Source organism: Thrips palmi, unplaced genomic scaffold (assembly GCF_012932325.1).
Source record: "Thrips palmi isolate BJ-2018 unplaced genomic scaffold, TpBJ-2018v1 HiC_scaffold_10, whole genome shotgun sequence".
Taxonomy (NCBI): domain Eukaryota; kingdom Metazoa; phylum Arthropoda; class Insecta; order Thysanoptera; family Thripidae; genus Thrips; species Thrips palmi.
Genome location: NW_023144621.1, coordinates 15,984,638 through 16,003,885, shown reverse-complemented (window position 1 = coordinate 16,003,885; position 19,248 = coordinate 15,984,638). Strand labels below are relative to the sequence as shown.

The 19,248-nt window shown below is 48.2% G+C and overlaps 3 protein-coding genes and 1 non-coding gene across 8 annotated transcripts; 2 read left to right on the top strand and 2 right to left on the bottom strand.

Annotated features, from left to right (window-relative positions):
- Positions 1-5,254: 5,254 nt before the first annotated feature.
- On the bottom strand, positions 5,255-7,281 carry LOC117648640 (gamma-secretase subunit Aph-1). The gene is made up of 3 exons (XM_034391288.1): positions 7,104-7,281; positions 6,829-6,928; positions 5,255-6,741 (listed from the first exon to the last, which is right to left on the bottom strand). Exon 3 carries the CDS (start codon positions 6,622-6,624, stop codon positions 5,893-5,895), a length of 732 nt encoding a protein of 243 aa, XP_034247179.1. The 5' UTR covers positions 6,625-6,741; positions 6,829-6,928; positions 7,104-7,281; the 3' UTR covers positions 5,255-5,892.
- Positions 7,282-7,514: 233 nt separating this feature from the next.
- On the top strand, positions 7,515-14,258 carry LOC117648627 (F-box/LRR-repeat protein 20). 4 transcript variants are annotated; one of them, XM_034391248.1, is made up of 11 exons: positions 7,515-7,897; positions 8,682-8,780; positions 9,381-9,448; positions 9,531-9,660; positions 9,755-9,918; positions 10,009-10,166; positions 10,248-10,387; positions 10,495-10,686; positions 10,766-10,867; positions 10,952-11,164; positions 11,238-14,258. In XM_034391248.1, exons 1-11 carry the CDS (start codon positions 7,847-7,849, stop codon positions 11,343-11,345), a joined length of 1,425 nt encoding a protein of 474 aa, XP_034247139.1. In that variant the 5' UTR covers positions 7,515-7,846; the 3' UTR covers positions 11,346-14,258. The 4 variants fall into 4 exon arrangements, with proteins under 4 accessions (XP_034247139.1, XP_034247148.1, XP_034247159.1 ...); XM_034391268.1 differs by lacking the exon at positions 7,515-7,897 and adding an exon at positions 7,998-8,113; XM_034391276.1 differs by lacking the exon at positions 7,515-7,897 and adding an exon at positions 8,136-8,259.
- A 97-nt stretch (positions 14,259-14,355) lies between these two features.
- Positions 14,356-17,014, bottom strand: LOC117648649. Of its 2 annotated transcripts, none has more exons than XM_034391307.1 (5): positions 16,520-17,014; positions 16,295-16,450; positions 15,092-15,274; positions 14,908-15,023; positions 14,356-14,802 (listed from the first exon to the last, which is right to left on the bottom strand). In XM_034391307.1, the coding sequence occupies exons 2-5, from the start codon at positions 16,356-16,358 to the stop codon at positions 14,530-14,532; spliced, it is 636 nt and encodes a 211-aa protein (XP_034247198.1). In that variant the 5' UTR covers positions 16,359-16,450; positions 16,520-17,014; the 3' UTR covers positions 14,356-14,529. The 2 variants fall into 2 exon arrangements, with proteins under 2 accessions (XP_034247198.1, XP_034247191.1); XM_034391300.1 differs by having other exon boundaries at positions 16,295-16,395; positions 16,520-17,012.
- A 335-nt stretch (positions 17,015-17,349) lies between these two features.
- Trnak-uuu lies at positions 17,350-17,422 on the top strand. The gene has a single exon. It is a non-coding gene; the product is annotated as a tRNA-Lys (tRNA).
- Positions 17,423-19,248: the final 1,826 nt, after the last annotated feature.

Here is a 19,248-nt window from a genome sequence, read left to right as displayed (position 1 = left end):
ATCCTTCCGATGGCGTGTTAAGTTTCCGTGTGTCACGCTGTGCCTGTGGATTAACCCCGCTAAGCGGGTGGCAGGGGAGGGAGGGGGCCACGGTGGCTGGGGCCGCCCGGAGCCTGGAGCAGCACGGCAGGGCGGCAGCCTGAAGAAGGGTCCCTGGAGCCATGCTGGAGCAGGGACTAGCCAATAAAAGCCAGCGACCCGCGACCGGGATCGGAACCCCTCCTCGTCATCCCCTTTTCTGCACCGCCTCGCCCCAATGTTCCCCGCCGGCCCGCCGGCCCGCCGCGTCGTTCTTTCGGCTACTCTCCCGTTTATGCTAACCAGTCCGCCACAACACGTTGGCCCGGCCCGGCCACCCGGCCCGGCCACCCGGCCGCAAACTCGCTTACGGTGCACTTTAAGGGAGAGCCGTCCTGGCGGGCCGCCTTGCCGCCCGTCAAGGACCAAGCTTAAAGTTTATATCACATTAGCGACTTATTCCAAAAGCCCTGGCACTGCTGGTCGCTGCGCCGCGACTTCCCCACGCGAAACGCGACTAGTTGCCATTAAATATTAGTGGTTTCGAGTGGTTCCCACTTCTTAAAGATCTCGCACTGAGTGCCGGGAGGGCCGAATCCGGCCGAGTCCCCGAGGCGATGCAGAGAGTGATCAAGCTTGTCCCTGTTTTCCCTCTCGCCAGGCCCTGATCAATCTTTGGTTGGCGTGCCTGCACTGCGGAAACACAGAAAAGCGGGACGGCGTCGAGGAGCGCCTGCGCGGTAGGCAGTCGACGGACGTCGCGACACGACAGTGTGGCGGCAGGCCTACCCGGCCGATGACAGGCGCTCCGGCGTGGAGGTTGGACTTGCGCGCAGCGCGCTCGGAGGACGGACGGACGGACGGATAGACGGACAGACGGACAAGGAGGCAGACAGACAGACAGACAGACAGACAGACAGACAGACAGACAGACAGACAGGCAGGCAGGCCTGGCGGGGCTTCCTCCGCTCATTTCCTCCAGCATGTCGCTGCCGCTCGCTGCCGCTCGCTGCATCGTCGATTCGGAAACGAACGGCAGGGAGCAGCCAGTGCTAGCCAGCGCCACCAAGTGCTGTTTCATTGGCGGAGCCCCCCCCTCCCCCTTTTCCCCCTGGCCGTCCACATCCACTGCCGTCTCTCTCGCACTCCCTCAGGACGGCCCTCGAGTGCGAGAGAGAGAGAGGCCGCGCTCGGGCTGCTTGGAGGGAGCACTCTGGCGTGAGCGCTGAGCGCGCTGAGCGCGGCGTCGGGCCTTACTACCGAAATCATTTTTGTCCTGCAAACTTTCCGCGGGACAAGAAACAGACAGAGACAGCGCCTTGGCTTCCTTTTTTTTCGGTGCGCCCTCCTGCGGCCCCTGCGGCCCGCGCCCTCGGCTCACCTTTTTGCCTTTTTGTTTCTGCGAATGAAAAATGCTGGAAGTTTGCGCGCTGGCGGGGAAATGAGTCAACAAACGAATTTCGCGCGGCCGGCGTGGCGCGGCGTGGCGCGGCGCGGCCTCGGGGAGACGGCAGCTAGCATCAGCATCGCCAGGGTCGCGTCTATTTAGTCACTGTCGACCCCGCGGACTGGCCGTACTGGCGGGGAAGACAAGGCTTCCGGCCGGCCGGGCCTCTGGCTCTCCCTCTGTCTCTCTCGCACTCAAAGGGGCGTCCCGAAGGGGTGCGAGAGAGAGAGAGAGACAGCCCGGTGGGACCTCCCCTCGGAAACAGTCCGCTAGAGGACCAGCAGCATCCTGCAAAAGGGATGGATGGACAGCAGGGCAGTCGCTCTGTCTCTCTGCCGCAGGCCCGGCCTAGAGTGCGAGAGAGAAAGCGCCCGCGCTGCACTTTTGGCCTGCTTCTGCCAGGGTTTTACTGGTTTTGCACGGTGGCTGCCCGAGCCCCCGCACAGTGGGCCACAAGACCGGCGGCGGCGGCCAAAACTCCAGACGCTTTTTGAGCTCCACAGTCGCTAAATGGGACTCGAACCGAACGTGTGACCCCAGCAATGGATTGCTCTTCGAACGAGGAATCCATTGGTGGGGTCACACGTTCGGTTCGAGTCCCGTTTAGCGACTCTGGAGCTAGAAACGCGCCTAGAGCTTTGGCCGCCACAGTGCGGCGCGGTCCCCAGGGCGGCATCGCTGCCGGGTACGTCCCGTCCGCTTGGACGCTTGGACGCTTCGTCCGACGTCCCGCCACGCAACACGGCCACTCTTGCGGGGAGAAGTTTCCCGCCGCCAAAGTTGCAGCCGCCACCCGGACCACCCAGTCTCCCTCAAGAATTCCCGCCCAGGGGAGCGGGAAATTTCCCTCCGAACATCCGCCTTCCCGCGATAGCGGGAAATTTCCCTCAGGGGAGCAGTATCTCACCAACACTTTGCTCGACTTTTGCAGTGCAGCCACTCTTCCGCCTCCAATCCATTCCGCTTCCCTGAGGTCGCCGCCGGCGATGAGGACACCCTGACGACTTCCGGCGAGGACTTCCCCGGAGTCTATCGCTGACGTCAGAGGGAGGGCTGGCAGTCAGACGGGGCACGATCGAGTGACCACGTGGCCGAATGCGCCCTGTCTCTCTCGCACCTCGAGCCCCACGAGCGCGAGAGAGACAAAGACACTTGCCCTCGCCCTGCCGCACGAGTGGGCCAGAAGACCGGTGAAGGCGGCCAAAACTCTTGACGCGTTTTGAGCCCCGGAGTCGCTAAACAGATCTCGAACCGAGCGTGTGACCCCACCAATGAATTCCTTGTTCGGAGACCAATCCAATGGTGGGGTCACACGTTCGGTTCGAGTCCCATTTAGCGACTCTGGAGCTCAAAACGCGTCATGAGTTTCGGCCGCCTCCGCCGGTCTTCTGGCCCACTGTGTACCGCGCGTGCAGCCCTGCAGCGCCACTTTTCGGAACAGTGCCGTCCTGGCGGCGGTCGTCTCCACGGCGCCGTGCCCGGCCGTGCCGCGGGGCTTCCGAGGAGGCGGTGCACTGGGAGAGGAAGCCCCACCGGGCGGCTGGAGGCACTGGAGGCAGGCTGGAGACACCTATCTGGGGAGTACCGCGCCACGGCGCCACGGCACCACGATAGCGGCCTGGACGGCTCCAGCGGCAACGGCGGCAGCCCTCGGGCAGCCCAGCAGCAGGGCGCAAGATGAAATAATATCGTGAGGCACACGGCAGAGCCGCGCGGGCCTGGCTTCTAATACCCGCGCCACGCTGCTTTTATTTTTATTGCTTTTTTTTGTCGTGAGTGACTTGCTGGCAAATTGCGCGTCGCACCCGCTTTCGAACGCCACCTGTTTCCTATCTGCAGCTGGCTTCGGTCCCCTTTTTTTTATTTTTCTCTGTCTGTCTCTCTCGCTCTCCGAAGAGCGTGCCGCGCGTCAATGTCGGACAACGAAGTTGGACGCAAGTCCTATCAACTAGTTTTCAGCTTGGGGCCGCGCTTCGCTCACGCACAGGGCGGTCCAGCCCGCGTCCTCTGCACCACGAAGACGCACCCTGCAGGAGTCGTCTCTGTCGCACTCATGGGGCTTGGGGTGCGAGAGAGACAGAGCGACAAAGCGATCTGCCGATTCGCTCAGCTGGTGGCAGGTCGGGTAGGGCACGCTGCCCGAGGCGCGGCCTCGCTGCCCCGCGTCGACAACGACGCCCACGACCTGCGCGAGGGGCGGCGCGGGGTGAGTCAGAGAGAGAGAGAGAGCGCACGATTCCTCGGGGAAGTCCCTCCCACCGGGACACCGGATACGCACTTCCGGGAGGCTCGACCATGGGGATTTCCGGATTTCCGGTCACCGCAAACACGTTTCTTTTCGGTTTTTTTCTAAATTTCTTAGGCTGTTTACCTCTAGGGCCCGGCTGGCATTCTCCTGCTTGCGCAGCGGCAGGCGTCGTCCGGGGGCGTCGGGGTCGTCAGCGTCCTGACGAGTTGTCGTCGGCGCGCGTGGCGGCGGCGCGGGCTGGGCGACGGTGGCGTGCGCCCCTGCTCGGCTCGGCTCGGCCCGACTCGGCCGGCCTCGGCCTGGCTCGGCTCGGCTCCTCTCGGCTGAGGGTTGCACCGCACCGCGTACCGCGTCGCTACGCCTGGCTACGCCTGCCTGGCTACGCGTCGCGAACGGACCGGCGCTGGGGCACGGTCTGGTCTGCGCCGTCTGCGGGGCCTGAGCTTGGCGCGGCGGCGCTGGGGGGCTGCCTGGGCCTGCCTGGCCTGCCCCGCGACGCGGCGACGCGGCCTGCCCGAGCACGCCGACGGGGCCCGGCGCCACGCCCCCCGCCCCCCACCACCGCGACCACGTGCGCACGCCGCACGCCCCGCCGCACGCCCCGCCGCACGCCAAGCACGCCCCGCACGCGCGTGCCGCGTGCTCCCTCGCCCACCCCGGGCCCGGCCCCGGTCGGCTGAATTGCACCGCGATTCAAGCTGGACGAGGCCAAGCCTTTGCGCCGCCTGCGCTTTGAGAGTGTAGCCGCTGATGGGGCAGTCATTCAGGAATGGCTGGTAGCCGCGTGCACAGAAGCACCGCTCTGCTGATGTTCGGACCCGGGTTCGATACCCCCACCACCCTCTACCTTCGTCTTCTCCCAGTGGTGCCGGATGGGTTGCCTGCCTCGCGGGCGTCTCCCAAAAGCCTCTTCTCCCGTAAAGTCGGCATCCCCCTCCCTCGCCATAAAAATCACCCGGTCGGCCCGCTGCCCGTAGCGCCCGCACTGGGCCACGATAACTAGGAACCGCGCCCGGACTAGGCCCACGGAGTTTGCCGAGGCCGCGATGGCAGTTGCGAATCGGGCCGCCTCACCGTTTTATAACTCTCAAGTGGTTTTACGGGGTAATTGTCTTTGGAATATCATTAGCGGCTGCCAGGGAATTCCTCAGCGAGGAGAGGGGGGGGGGTTGCGACTGCGCTGCCAAGTAGTCGGACTTTTCTACATCCAATGTTCAACCCCCCCGGAATGTAATACTGTGTTCTCGCAACTTTGGCTCCGCGTCGCCCCGCGTCTAGCAAAGACGCTGGAGGGCCCCGTGGCGGCACTGCCAGCTCTACACCGCGTCGTTGTGCCCGGAGGCGACGCATTTTTGTTTCATTTTGGCAAGTAAATGTGCGAGGCGCGCGTGGCAGCTACCGGCCCGCCCTGTCGACGGGGAGGTCTTGCAGCTCTAGGTCCACTGACCCCTGAGCTGCGGTGCTGCGGTCCCCTTCGCGCCACACTCAGGGTACCAGTAACGACAGATTCATTTGGGACTTGCAAAGGAACGACACAGGAGTGACGGTTCGTGAGCTTTTTATTTAACTACTAATTTACATTTAGTACGCAGGATGACAAACATAATTTATCTGTTTGATTTAATTTTTTTTGGCAAGGAGACCAAGTATGTTAGATTGAGAATTAAAAACGGCCCTGTTAAAACTGCATAAGTTATATATTACAAGTTATACTATATGTACAAAGGACACATTTGTAAAATAGTGATTCACAGATAAGAATGATCACGTCATAGAGGTAATATATTGCACTTCAATGTAAACATTTACACTGCAGGCTAGCAGGTCTATTCAACTTTAAATATCAAATGTTACAGATGTTATGAGTATAGGACACACTCCATTCTGATTCAGATAAAAAAATTATCACAATAATCAGTACTTCTTCCTTTTTAAGACAGTGAGAAGTAGAGGTTTACATGTTTCAATAACTGAATAATTATTTTGGTTATAGGAAGCAGTCAAATACAATAATTCTAATAAAATTAATCAAAATGGAATATCACAAGAGTACTCTGAGGGGAGGTAAAAACAACTTCCAAAAGCTTTCACTTCTAATGCCGCTGAAGTGAAAACACTCAGAGTATTGGATGTCTTCTTCCACTTCTTTCGAAACTGACAATATACTCTAAATGAGACGTTAACGACTGGCTATGACAGCTTTTAAACTATTCATGCTGCCTCCTGCTGCATGGAATGCAACACAAGCTGTTAAAAGTACAAGTATGTAATTTGGTATAATGGCTAGCATAGAGTGGCCACTTGAGTTTAACAGAGTCAAAGTTGATGCTAACAGATGTGTGACAAGAACCCAAGCAATTTGAACCATATTTCGCTGATCGAGAGCTGGGAAAATGATGATGCTCCAGAAAATATGCAGAAGGACAAAGCAAAGAGTGAAGCAGGCCGAGACCAGGATGAATTTGTCAGAACCTGTCCTCAAGCCCATGGTTGCAGGACCGACCGCATCAGCCAAAACATTAATCAGTGAAAATATACCACTCATGACTCCAAAACCAATACCTGCAGCATAGGCCATCAACTTTCTGTCAATTAGATGCGTGTGTGTCTCCAACATATTTTTCAGACCATTATCAAGCAGTGTTAGAGTTTTGTACAAGAGAAAACGGAATCCCTCCTGACAGAGGACAGACAAAATTACAGATAAAGCTATTTGAACTTCCTGTGACATACCAGTAAGGCCAAACAATAGCCAAATTATTGAAGAAAATAAAGCTGACAGAAGCCAAAAGAATGCACTGGCGAACACAGTTATGACTGCGATGGGATCTTGGGCAATCGTTAGGGTCAACATTGCAATAGCAGGACCAAATGCCAAGAAAGTACATCCAAAAAATTCACACAGGGTCATGGTGAGATGAGTGCCAGCAACTTTGCTGCCGAGATCTTAAGCAGACGGTTCTCCAGCAGATGGTAGAAGCTTTTGTAACACTCTGCGACACGGTTGTGTTCAGACACACAGTCTAGTCTGTAAAAATAACAAAGGCAAGCATATAAAATTAATAAAAACAAAAGGCCAACTTTGTTTGATTTCCCAAAGATAAAATAACTGTACCTTGTTTGAAAAGTTCCTTTAATCAGTTTGTAATGAGAGGGACGGATTTTGTATCTTGTTCTCTAGCAGATGTGTCAAACCAGTAAAATCGAGAAGCCACCTGCGAAAAAAAGAGAGAGGAATAAATACCAGAAAACAAAAGTGTTCACTGTTACTTAAATTCTGTAGGAATTAATAGGTTTGAAAGTGGTCCAATGACAGATACCGCATAGGTTAGGTTGTCAGACACAAGGCCTAAAGACAGCTTGTTAAGACAATTTGAGAATTCTAAATACCTAAGATTGGAGCACTATTAATGAGTATTCGACCACCGTGGATCAGTACCCATTCCGGGAGGGTTTAGTGGAGAAAATGCAGAATTTCTAGCATATTGTTATTGTGCCGACTTGTGTTTCTCTGTCTGTCTGTCTCTCTCTACTCTACTTTGTTTTGTAGGTGCAGTAAGGTAGGGTGGTAGCTCGGCAAACATATTTCACCAACATTCGAAAATTTAAAAAGTTGAAGCTCGAGTTTGAGCTAAAGAAACTCTAATGTCAAATGAATCTGGGGAGAAAGGGCTTAAGAAAGAAGCACTTGTTAAGTTTTTCAGTCACTCATCGGAAATAAAAACGAAAGTTAGCTAAAACTGTGACATTTGTTTGTTCCGTCCTGTTGTGATCCATGCTGCTGTGTACTTCCCCCTCTACCAGGCGCCGTCACCCACCAGTGAGAAGCCTGAGTATTGCTATTATTTACCATCAGTGATCCGAGCCTCGAGATAGCATTTTTCGCCGTTTTCAAGGATCCCAAGAGCCTGGGCAGCCCGAGGATGTGCCGAAGCTGATCCCAAGAGCCGCACCATGGTCGTCGGAGCGCCCGACAAGCCACTGCACTCCAGATAGTGTACTTGTCTTTGTTCGCTGCGAATGAGAGTGCCCTGTAGCCCTGCAGCAGAAAGGCAACACGGCTCTAACGGGAACGGGGTTTTGATCCCTGCTGGCGCCTGGCGCAGCCCGAAACCCCTGGATGGTTTCACTGCATGAGGAAAACACTGCTTAGCATGATCCAGTCCAACAGGAACAAGCTGGAGGTGAGTTCGGCGAGTGGCCGTGAGGTTATATCATTTCTCGACAGGTCCGCCATTCCCGAGGCTGAGGCTTTCAGACCCCAAACAGCTGATCGCCGCGCCCGGTGCACTGGCTCTAGCTGCGCTCCCGGGCTACCGACAGGCTATCTGTCGCCTGTCGGGGCGCGAGTTCGACTCCCGGGCCGCCCGGCCTTCCCCGGGGCTGGGAGAAAACCGCGGGTCTGTGACCTTTGGCGGGATGTGGACGGTTCCCTCGAGCCTCGAGCCCGCTGGCCGGGAAGCGGCGCCCGGCCCTCCCGACCCTACTGCGCATTAGAACCAACTGGCCATTCCTTTGTTCATTGGAGTTGCTTTCCCGGATTCGAGTTTGTGCCGCGGCCTCGCTCGGCCACACAAAATCCCAATCTACATAGCGTTGAGTGGCCCCTCCTGTCCCCAGTCACCTTGTCCCTTTGTTGAGGGCACTCCTGCCAAAGCCTTCCCTAGGGGGAACTCTACCTGCCCCACTATGGATGTGATCTAAAATGCCGTTTGTCTATTCTTGTGCTTTTGGAATAATATGCATCAATGCAGAGAAGTTATCATCTGTCCCACCTGCCTTCTGTTTTACTTTTAATTAATTTTTTTTTTTCAAAATTTTTATAATAGAAATTGTAGTTTTTACAAGAGTTCCTTGTCAATGATGAGGTTTTTCATGAAGACTAAAGCAAGAGTTTAGAAGTTGAAAGAGTGGTTACTGTTAGTGTTTCAATGCTTGAGCAAATTTTGAATACTTTTGTCGCCACAGGTTTTGAAACAACCGTGGTGGATCCCTCCAATCCTTCGCAAGAAACCTCAACATAGTTTTTCTGTTTGCACAGGCTCCATGAAACAAAGCTACGTGCAGGTACACGCCTAATCTGTTTTGCCAGTGAAACCCCTATATTTGTCTAAAAAAAAAAGACTTTTTCTACATGAAACCGAAAATCTCTTATTTAAAATAGCAAAAGTGTGCTGTTAATCACATTTTGAATAATTCTTTTGAATGCTTCTCCATTTCTCTGAGAAGCAGAAGTTGGGATTTCACTGAAATTTGCATAGCTTCTGGACTACAGTTTTTTAGCATAGAGCCAACCACTTTGGAGCTGTCAAAGCTGTTATCCCACTGGAAGTAGTTCTTTGCTTAAATTAATAGCTATTAGCTTCTTAACACCCATACCTATTCCTGTACCCCTGCTGAAATCTGGCAAAATGTCTTTTCTACTGAAATGGCCCGTATCTAAATTATTTCATATCCTTCTGTGACTCCATCTCAAAGTTTTAAGCATGTTGAGATATGCTTCAACCATTTATTATTTTTATTTTCTTTATTTTTTCAATTAGTCTTCAGTAAATCTGTGCTTTACCTTTAGTGAACATCCCAAGTAGAGCAAGAGAGCTCCCCTTAAGTTTTACTTCCACAGCTCATTAATTTTCTCTAAACAATTTTTGCCTCTCTTCCTTGCAGTTGAGGCGGGTGTTCATGGAGGAAGAAGCTTTAATCAACAAGAAACTCCCCAAGGAGTTGTTACTTAGGTAAAAGTCAAGAAACAAACGATACAATAAAAGGTTTGTGCAAAAAGCAGTGTTTGTATATTCACCTTACGTTATTTTACAGGATATTTTCCTGTTTGGATGTGGTGTCACTGTGCAGATGTGCACAAGTGTCAAAGGCATGGAATGTTTTAGCCTTGGATGGAAGCAACTGGCAGCGCATTGACTTGTTTGATTTCCAAAGAGATGTTGAGGTGAGTGTTTAGTGAAACTGTCATTAAGCAGGGCTCACAATTTTGTTTGTTAGTTAGTCACCCTAATGATTAATTGGCTTTTTAAAAATTTCAGGGTCCTGTTATAGAAAACATTTCTCGAAGATGCGGGGGCTTCTTGCGAAAGCTCAGCTTAAAAGGCTGTCAATCAATTGCTGATGGGTCAATGAAGTTATTTGCACAACTATGTCACAATGTAGAAGATTTAAATCTCAATTTATGTAAAAACATAGGTGACAGGTAATCTATTTTATGGTCTGGATTTCTCGTTGCTTTCTTTCTAAATCTTCATTTTTTTGTCTGACTAACTAAATTTAACTTTTTTCCCAGCACTTGTCAAGCTCTGAGCAAACATTGCCCTAAGCTACAGCGTATAGATTTGGGGTCATGTTGTGAGATAACTGACAACTCTTTGAAGGCATTGTCAGATGGCTGCCCAGCTCTTACACATTTAAACATAGCATGGTGTGATAGCATAACACATTTTGGTAACCATCATCTTTCAATCAATTTGATGCTGTAAAAATAAAAGTTTTATGTGACCTTATGAATTTTGAAATTTTTTCCAGGTGTTGAAGCATTGGCTCATGGGTGCCCCAAATTACGTTCTTTTATGTGTAGTGGGTGTGTCCAATTGAATGATGCTGCTATTCGTGTTTTAGCAGAACACTGTCCAAATCTTGAGGTTGTCAACTTATTTGGCTGTAATGTAAGTATTCTCTTCATTCTCTTCCCTTTTGTCCCGTCTACCACGTCTACCCGTCTGTCCCGTCTCACACGTGTGATTCTTGCTATAAATTTCTTTTCTTTTTGCAGTTGGTCACAGATGAAGCAGTCCATAAGCTAGCTGAAAACTGTCATGGTTTACATTATCTTTGCCTCTCAGGATGCACCCTGCTGACTGATGCATCTCTCATTATTTTGGCTCAGCAGTGTCACTTGCTTAGCACACTGGAGGTGGCAGGGTGCTCACAATTTACTGACACAGGATTTCAGGCCTTAGCCAGAGTAAGTCATAATTTTGGGAACTTAGCTATACATAATTACATATAAATGGGTATTCTCTTAATTTTTTATGTCATTTCAGAGCTGCCGCCTTCTTGAAAAGATGGATCTTGAAGAATGTATTTTAATAACAGATACTACCCTTATGCATTTGGGAATGGGTTGCCCTAGACTTGAAAAGCTTGTGAGTTTTAAGAACAAATAGCTTTGTTATAAGCATTTTTTCATTATTGCAATGTCTAATATTTTTGAAATCTTTCTCTTACAGAGTTTGTCACATTGTGAGCTCATTACAGACGAAGGCATTCGACATTTGGGGATGTCACCTTGTGCTGCAGAAAACTTAACAGTCCTTGAATTGGACAACTGCCCTCTAATAACTGATGCCTCATTGGACAATTTAGTTTCTTGTCACAATCTTCAGCGCATTGAGTTATATGACTGTCAGCTTATCACTCACACAGGAATTCGAAGATTAAGGGTAATTATTTCTTGCTACTTTTTTGCTGCATGTGATGATTTGTAAGTCTCATTCAATTTCCTTTCTATTTCAGAGCAACCTGCCGAATATATTGGTTCATGCATATTTTGCCCCAGCAACACCCCCTCCTGCTGTTGGAGGCACTCGCCAGCGCTACTGCCGTTGTTGTGTTATATTATGAGGAAATTATACTGTCTGACAAAAAATAGACTTGAGTTTGGTGCCTTTTCAGGTCGTATGAGGCTGAAGCTTTTTGTGAGGAAGTGCGAGTGGAAGAATCTTTACATCGAGTAAAAACAAACATACTTTATGATATTTAGTCATTTACATTCTTAGTCATTATCAAAACCATATTAGGACTAAGGAGGTAGATATGCTGTAGTAGCTTCCTTGTTGTCTTGCCCTTTTAAAAAAAATCACTATTTTAGTGCAGTACCAGTACTCTCCAATTAAGTTTTAAATTTAAAAGATAATTATTTCATTCTTATGAGTTTATGACCAATTTTTATAATAACCATACATACATTCAGTCTTTCAGACTCCTATCTTCAAACTCCAATCTTACAATTATATCCATTATATGTATGTCAGTAATCTTTTTATTTGAGGCCTTATAATTTTTGTTTTTGTTGCCAACTGACCAGATAAAGCTTTTTACTTCATTGTCCCATTGTGTGCCTGTGTACTAACTGTTAGTCTTCTGGTCATACTTTTAAAGTTGCTCGTGTTCCATCTCTCTTTCTTTCTTTTTTCAAATTTTGCTTTTGTTTGTTTTCCTTAGCCCTGGGTTCATCCATTTAATTACAAAACTCAAATGGGCATTGCTTGAAAGGGCTTTTACCACATCAATGAACCCCCCCACCCCTTTCCTTTCTTTTTAAAAAAAGAACAAGTGTCCAAGTGACCAGACGACTTGAGTACCATCGTTGTTTTATGCACCTGTTGCATAGTGCCTTCATGCTTTTGTTGTTAGCGTTTCTTTGGCTGTGGTTTCTTACTCAAACTTGCAGATCCTTTTACATTTACCAGCCTGAAATTTATAATTTTGTCTAAAGTTCATGTCTAGTTGGTGCGTGAAGAATTGATTATGTTGTGTGAGTTTCATAGTTTATAATATTTTGCTTTTGATTTAGAAACGCATTGTGATTTATGTGCAATATGTTGCTTGAGCATCCAGTATCTTTTGTTTTGTTTTTGTGTTCAATTATGTAGTTACTGCACCGTTTATTTTTGTTACAATTTGTTATCTCATAGCAGATCGGTGTAATATTATCACCCGCAATGAAATCCCTAATTTCAAATGCATTTGCTTGTCCCCTGACAGCAGTCAGACATAGACTGTCGCCATATGAGCATTGGGAGGCTCCTAAATTTCTTTGTCAGAAAGTACTCTTTACTGCGATAAATTATTGTTATTATAATATTACTATCATATTATTATCAAACGTCTTGTATAAAAAGCTGTGATTGTTATGTCAGATAAAGCTTGTAGTGTGTTAAAGTAAAAATATGTGAAGCTGCATATAAGCATGTGCCTTGGATGTGAGACAAAATGCCTCTAGTTGTCATTAAATGGTAAGATTTTTGCTTTGGTTTTCCTGCGACCATTTCTAGTATGCCTGAGAGCAGTGTGGAAAAGCTACAGTTGTCTGCCATTCTGCATTTATATTACTCAAACATTACTTTACCTAGATGGTCTTTGCTGGTTCTTTATACATTTTTCCCAACTGTTTTTTTTTTCTAAACTTTGATTGATTGTAATTTATTGAAGCAAATCAAATATGCTGGTATTTGCTAGTTTTGTAGAATCAGTGATATGAAAATCGAATCTGCTTAATTAAGAGGTTTGCAGCTGTACAATGAACATTTTCTGTGTACTGCTCTGTGGATAAAGTCTGTGGCTGTGAGATATTAGTGGAGAATCGAGGACTTGTGGCAGTGAATGATTAATTTCTACCTTGACTGAAAGAGAAGTAGATTGATCTGTTTTAATTGTGTTGCTTTTGTGAGGGTTTCACACAGATTTTTTTTCTCCATACCTTTTTGAGATATCAAGCGGCTTTGGTAATTCAAATGAGATCAACTCTGTGTTTTAGCCATATTGGTTTTCCATTGTAACTAATGTAAAACCTACAACACTTGCTCAGTAGATTAGACAATGAATCACTGAACCGGGTCAGGCGTCTGAAGAGCAAAGTTGCCCAGCAGTAGTAGTGCTGGCTGCTGTGCGTCTCAACTTGTCATCAAGTATTGATCACAAAATTTATCCTATTTTCTTTTTTTCTATCAAACACTGTATTGGACAGAGTAGGGAACAGAAATGTGAAGGAAAAGCTACTGAAGTCAGTATTTGTTGTTTTTAATAAAGAGTTGTGCTCGTTACTGCTTTGAAACTTTGGAGCACAGAACTAAAATGCTGCCAATTGCACAATTTTATGTAAAATTGTGTGACTTTTTTGGTGGCTGATGAAAAATAGACACTGGCATCTGGTACCTACATTTTCTTCCTTCCTTTCTGCATCAATTGCGTCGAATCTTGATTGTAACTGTGATAAAAAGAAGGTCAATTTTTTGAAAACTGATAATGAATGCTATCATAAAATTTCATTAATCATCATGTTATGAGACTAGTGGTCTCATGATCATCATGTCATATTACATTAGTCAAACTATGTATGCGATGCCTTATATCATCGTAGTGCTGTTCCCCGTTGGCACCTTTTACTTACTTTGATCTGACCTAGCAGACTCCCAAAAAATGTTGTTGAGTTATTGTGCTTTTTCTCTTGTCAAGTACATATTATCTTCTTTGTTTATTGTCCAATTAAAGTTGTCACTGAAACTAAATTGCAGCCATAGAAATGAATGAACAAAGAAGACCAGTGGCTGTTTTTCTGTGTCCACAACGACTGCTTTGTTAAGAGGATTTTATTTGTGAACAATGTACTACATAGGTAGCCTTAACAATTATTTCTAAGTTATTTATATTTAAAACTTTCCTACTGTATTTATCGTATCTGTTCGTGGTAAGTGTCCATTGTCTCATGGTGAGATAATAAGTAACTTATTAAATAAAGATTTTTTTTTATTTTTACCATTTTAAATTTGTCTTATATCTTATCTGTGTTTGGGGGTGGCATTTGTCCATTCGGAAACAGGGGCAGTGAAATGAAACCAAGTCAAAGACACAATTTAACACTTTGAAAACTCTATATTGCCTTGTCTTTGAGTGGAAGCGATAGTTCCTGACATCCTGACCAGCAGGACGGGGAATTTCTAGATCACAGACGAATGCTTGCATGAAGGGATGGATGCTCATTTGGAATGCAAAATGGACTGAGTCAAGAGAGAGCGGACTGCTCATCTCATCGCGTGTAGACGGCCACGTAGTCCCCCGTGCTGCCGATGGGCGTGGAGGCGTCCAGCTTCCAAGGGCTGGGGATGTCCTTGGAGAAGGGGTGCGGGTGGCAGTGCGCGGTGGGAGCGGAAGGGGCTGCGTGCCCGATGTGGCTGGCGTGGACGGGCCCCGCCACCACCAGCAGCCGTCCCCGGAACGCCCGTTGGTACTCCAGGAAGGCGGCCGTGTCGTTAAAGTAGCAGAACATGAGGCAGGAGTCACTGCGTCCTCGCAGCGCTTCCTGCGGCCATGCGCCCGGGACTCAATTAGATCACCTTGTCAAAATATCCTCCATTTCCGGTGCTCGAACCCGGGTGCAGATTACACCATGGTACACACTACACACCTCCACCGCCGACTGGTCACCGTCCTCGTCCGGGAACACGAGCGGGAGGAACGTCGGCGGCGAGTAGCGACTCTCCCACCAGCCGCGGTTCACCTCCAGGCCGAGGACGTCGAGGCCTGGAAAACGTAGAGGGTCTTGACCACGCGCCGGCGCCCGGACTCGAACCCGGGCCCGGCACTCTCACCTGTGGCGCTGGCGAGTAGCCACTCGAACAGGCCCGAGCCGCAGCCCACGCTGATGACGTCCCGGACGCCGTGGCGGCGCGCCGCGTCGCCGATGAACCTCAGGATGTCCATGGTGGGCTGCAGCCACAGCAGCAGCGGGTCGTGGCGCGCCGAGCACGCCGCCAGCGCCGCCTCCCAGTCGCCTGCAAGCACGCCGCCAAGCACGCCAAGTCGAAAGGGGAAGCGGATACGAAAATCGAGAGCGATGGGCCTTAAAATTCTGAAAGGCTGACGTCAGTGGACTGATTCCGAGAGTACTTTTCGTCGCTCTGTCTCTCTCGCACCGATGCGGAACGCCCCACGAGTGCGAGAGAGACAGGGCGATGAAAACGGCTTTCGGAATAAGTCTGCAGGGAACACGAAACACGTGCCAGGGTGTTGGCAGGCTCCCAAGAGGTCCAAGAGGGAAGGCAGTGGACCATGGGGTGCCTACCTTTCCGGCACTTGCTCAGATGATTCCAGTTTTTCGCTATAAAAAGACTGTTTAGGGCCGAAATGGCCCTTGAAATAGTGCCAGGAGTTATTGGAGAGTGCTCTAAGACAACATCCTAAAATTTGGGCCGTTTTAAATTTGTGGCCCAAAACGTCAAAAAACCAATTGCCTTAGCTTTTTTTCGACAAAAATGGTCGACCACCTCCGATTTGTCTGAAATTCATATGGAACGTTGCCATGGGTCTTAGAAACAGATATCCGGTGCCCAAGGGTCTTTGGCGCATTCTTTTTGGTGTGAAAATGGCATTCCCCATGATCTTAGTTGCACTCTGGTACGGTGTGGACGATGGGTTGCCTTCCTTTCAGGCGCATATGCTCAAAGCTTTCCAGTTTTTCGCCAGGAAAACACCGTTTATGGCCGGAATGGCCAGTGAAATAGTGTCAGAAGTCTAGAGGAAGAGCTCCAGCACTACACACCCTTGGGCCATTTTAAATTCTTTGCCCTAAACGTGAAAAAACCATCGACGAAAATGGTCGACCACCTCCGATTTATGTGAAATTCATATAGAACGTTGCCATGAGCCGAAGGAACAGATATCCGGTGCCCAAGGGTCTTTGCTACATTCTATTCGGTGTGAAAATGACTTCTCCCGTGACACTAACGGAGTACATCGGAGCACCCTGATCCGGGCCGCCTGATCCGGGCCGCCTGATCCGGGCCGGGACTCACCTTGCTGCCTGAGTCTCTGCAGCTCGCCCCACCTGGCGTCCCGCTCCACGTCCACCATCGTCATTTCGACCGCCGGCCGAGATGTTCAATTTATCTCTTTGCTAGAGACCAACAGAGAAACCAGAAGCAACGCGGTCTGTTTCATGCATAAAACGCCTCGAAAAGAAAAATTTGGAAATTAAAACTTTTGGAAGGAGCAGCTTCCCTCTTTTGAAAGTGACTTACTTGCTCTGTTTGACTCTTGAGAGCCCCAACTCTTCTCGACGCCGGACGGACGGCTTCTGACGTGGGCCTCGCCCTGGCCGCCCTGGCTCTGGCCATGATCCTGCAGCCATCCTCTGTCCCCTGGCAGTCATCCCTATCTTCTATCGCCTCGAACCTTCCCCTTAGCCTAGGCGTTATCCCTACCCCCACCCCACACGCTTGGCAGGTGCGTCCGCCGGCAAGGCTGCCAGCACCTTTACCTTCAATTCCTTACGGTGTAAACCAGCCGAAGAACAAGGGGGGAAAGAGTGCCAAATGCTGCAATTAACTCACACGTTAAAAAGTTTTCGCAAGGATTGGAAAGGACTGACGCGACAGGCATGTGCTGCGACCCCCGAAACTGAAGTTTGAAGTTAGCGCCGTGAAGGCAGGCAACCCTCCAGCTATCGCATGGGTTGCCTATCTCCAGGCGTTGCAGGTCAGAGGGTTCCGAGGGCAGCTATGAGACACCACGTGCTTAGGGCTGGGGCCCCAGGCCCCAGTTGGCGCCCGCCGGGGCCCGCTGGTCATCTGCTGGGTTGCGTCATGCCTTTGCCGGCCGCCAAATGTAGGCCCTCTCTCTCTCTCTCGCTCCCGCGCACCTCTTGGCTTGCAGAGGTTAGGCGGCGGCCGAAATTCCCCACCCATGTTTCCCTGGACGGGGCTGCGTCATCCGACATGATTCATAAATGTGTTACGGCGTGGGAGATGGAGGTGGGTCTCGTCACGTGTCGACTATCGACCCGCCAAAGACGTGCTGGCGGGCAGGCAGGCCACCATCTGATTGTTCTCGGCGGCCGCGCTCTCTACGAGCCCGGTTAGCTCAGTCGGTAGAGCGTGGGACTTTTAATCCTAAGGTCGTGGGTTCGACCCCCACACCGGGCGCCTCTTTTTCGTCATAACAGTGCGTGCAGCTTAATATTGTCGTTCTGTTCGTGTTCTATTTGGCTTAACTGTACAGCAACTTTTGCTCAGTGTTCGCAGAGGTGCTTCTTATTCATTGGTACTACGAAACAAGAATAACCTATGTTCAGCAGCAGATGTTAGCAGTCGTTAGGTGTCAACTCTGTGAAGGTGATGGGCTATCAGGGAATTTCAAATAAAGAGAAGTGAAGTTTTGTTTTATAGCTTTATGAACATTTCATGTAATTACAAAAAAAAATCTTTATTACAATGCCATACAGCAGTCTAATAGTAATTTAACTAAAATGAGATGTAGAAGATGTAAAACTTTCACACCAAACAAAAACAAAAAAAAATTGAAAATAATGGTAACACAGATATTCAGTCCACTTTAATTTTGTGTGGCAATGAGGAGTCAGTTAAGGAGGTATAAGAACAAAAAACAAAACATTGGAGATTGAGCAATGCAATGCCCTGCACTAAATAATGCAGATGGATTCCAAAACAAGAAACAGTGTGCTGCGTTCCCTGGCAATGAAGGGTCCACACCTTCACGCTCCATGTAGTACCAATGAGTATTTCTTTGAACTGAGTAGTTTGGCATACTGGGGAATCCATACTTTGCATTGCCTGCACCTCATTGGTCACATGCTTAATGTCTACAGTCATACAAATAGATTATTAAATACAAATTTGTTACAGTAATACAATAAAAAATGAGCTAAAAGAATTACAATTTAATGTGGACTGATTTCTCAAAATCCCATCACTCCTTTCTTAACCATCTTCCTCCAAGCCACAATTTTTGTATTAGGCTCCTCTGAACCACATGTGAAATTTTCCTTAACAATCAGTATTTCTTTAAATGCTGCATACAGCAAATATTATAAATATTATAAAGCATCAATTTACAGTACTTAAAGAGAAATTAGGAAAAATGTAACATGGAAATGAGTGGACACTCATGCAGATACCACTCTCTAAATATTCAAATACTGCTCTTTGTTCACATGAAAAGACACTTGTATACTTGTAAAACAAATGCGTCATGATGCAAATACTACTATTCAAATCAAACAGCAATGATTTGATTACAGAAAAACTTTAAGTATGATTAACTTTATTTAAGATCATTTTCAGGGCACACTAAGATAGTGAGAAGTAATGATACCACTAATCACTACGGAGAAGAATCAATCGTCACAGCACTTTTGATTAACTAACATTCAGATATTGTATGAGCAAAATAACATAAAGGGAAGGAAACATGTCATGCCAATTCAAGCCATTCACAACAACTTTGATTTAAAGACTCAAAGAAAAACAAAGGTTTACGCTTACAGCTTATTTGCTAAACAATTTAACAAAGGCCAACTGTGGGCACTGCCAAAAAACAATTTACTAACGACATGTTTCCTTTCCAAACGAGCCAGTGCAATATGACCACAGATTGCAATCAATATCATGCTTGGCAAGTGCTGCTTGAGTTTTCTAAAATAAGAACATTTATAAGATAAAGGATTATTATAATAATAATTATTTTAAGATTTGAAGCATTTTAAGAGAAAGCCCTGCTTCTCTCGTAATGCTTCAGAATTCAAGCATTACCAAGCACGATCTCAAAGAGCAAAAGTGCAGCCTGTGCTTGGGAATTAAATCAAACACACCACATGAAAGTGAATCATTACAAATGATGCCAAGACATACAAAAAGGAACTTTCTTTATCAATTATCAGACTGAAATAATGACTGGCTTACTGTGATCAGGCTTGGGTTTAATCTAGCACACTAGTGCAAAAGAGGGAAAA

Coding starts and splice junctions, on each gene's coding strand:
- LOC117648649 (XM_034391307.1), bottom strand. CDS start 16,358: ATGACGATGGTGGACGTGGAGCGGGACGCCAGGTGGGGCGAGCTGCAG. Junction 15,275..16,294: donor GCAGAGACTCAGGCAGCAAG/GTGAGTCCCGGC, acceptor GCGTGCTTGCAG/GCGACTGGGAGGCGGCGCTG. Junction 15,024..15,091: donor GCTACTCGCCAGCGCCACAG/GTGAGAGTGCCG, acceptor TACGTTTTCCAG/GCCTCGACGTCCTCGGCCTG.
- LOC117648627 (XM_034391248.1), top strand. CDS start 7,847: ATGAGGAAAACACTGCTTAGCATGATCCAGTCCAACAGGAACAAGCTG. Junction 9,449..9,530: donor CCCAAGGAGTTGTTACTTAG/GTAAAAGTCAAG, acceptor GTTATTTTACAG/GATATTTTCCTGTTTGGATG. Junction 11,165..11,237: donor CAGGAATTCGAAGATTAAGG/GTAATTATTTCT, acceptor TTTCTATTTCAG/AGCAACCTGCCGAATATATT.
- LOC117648640 (XM_034391288.1), bottom strand. CDS start 6,624: ATGACCCTGTGTGAATTTTTTGGATGTACTTTCTTGGCATTTGGTCCT.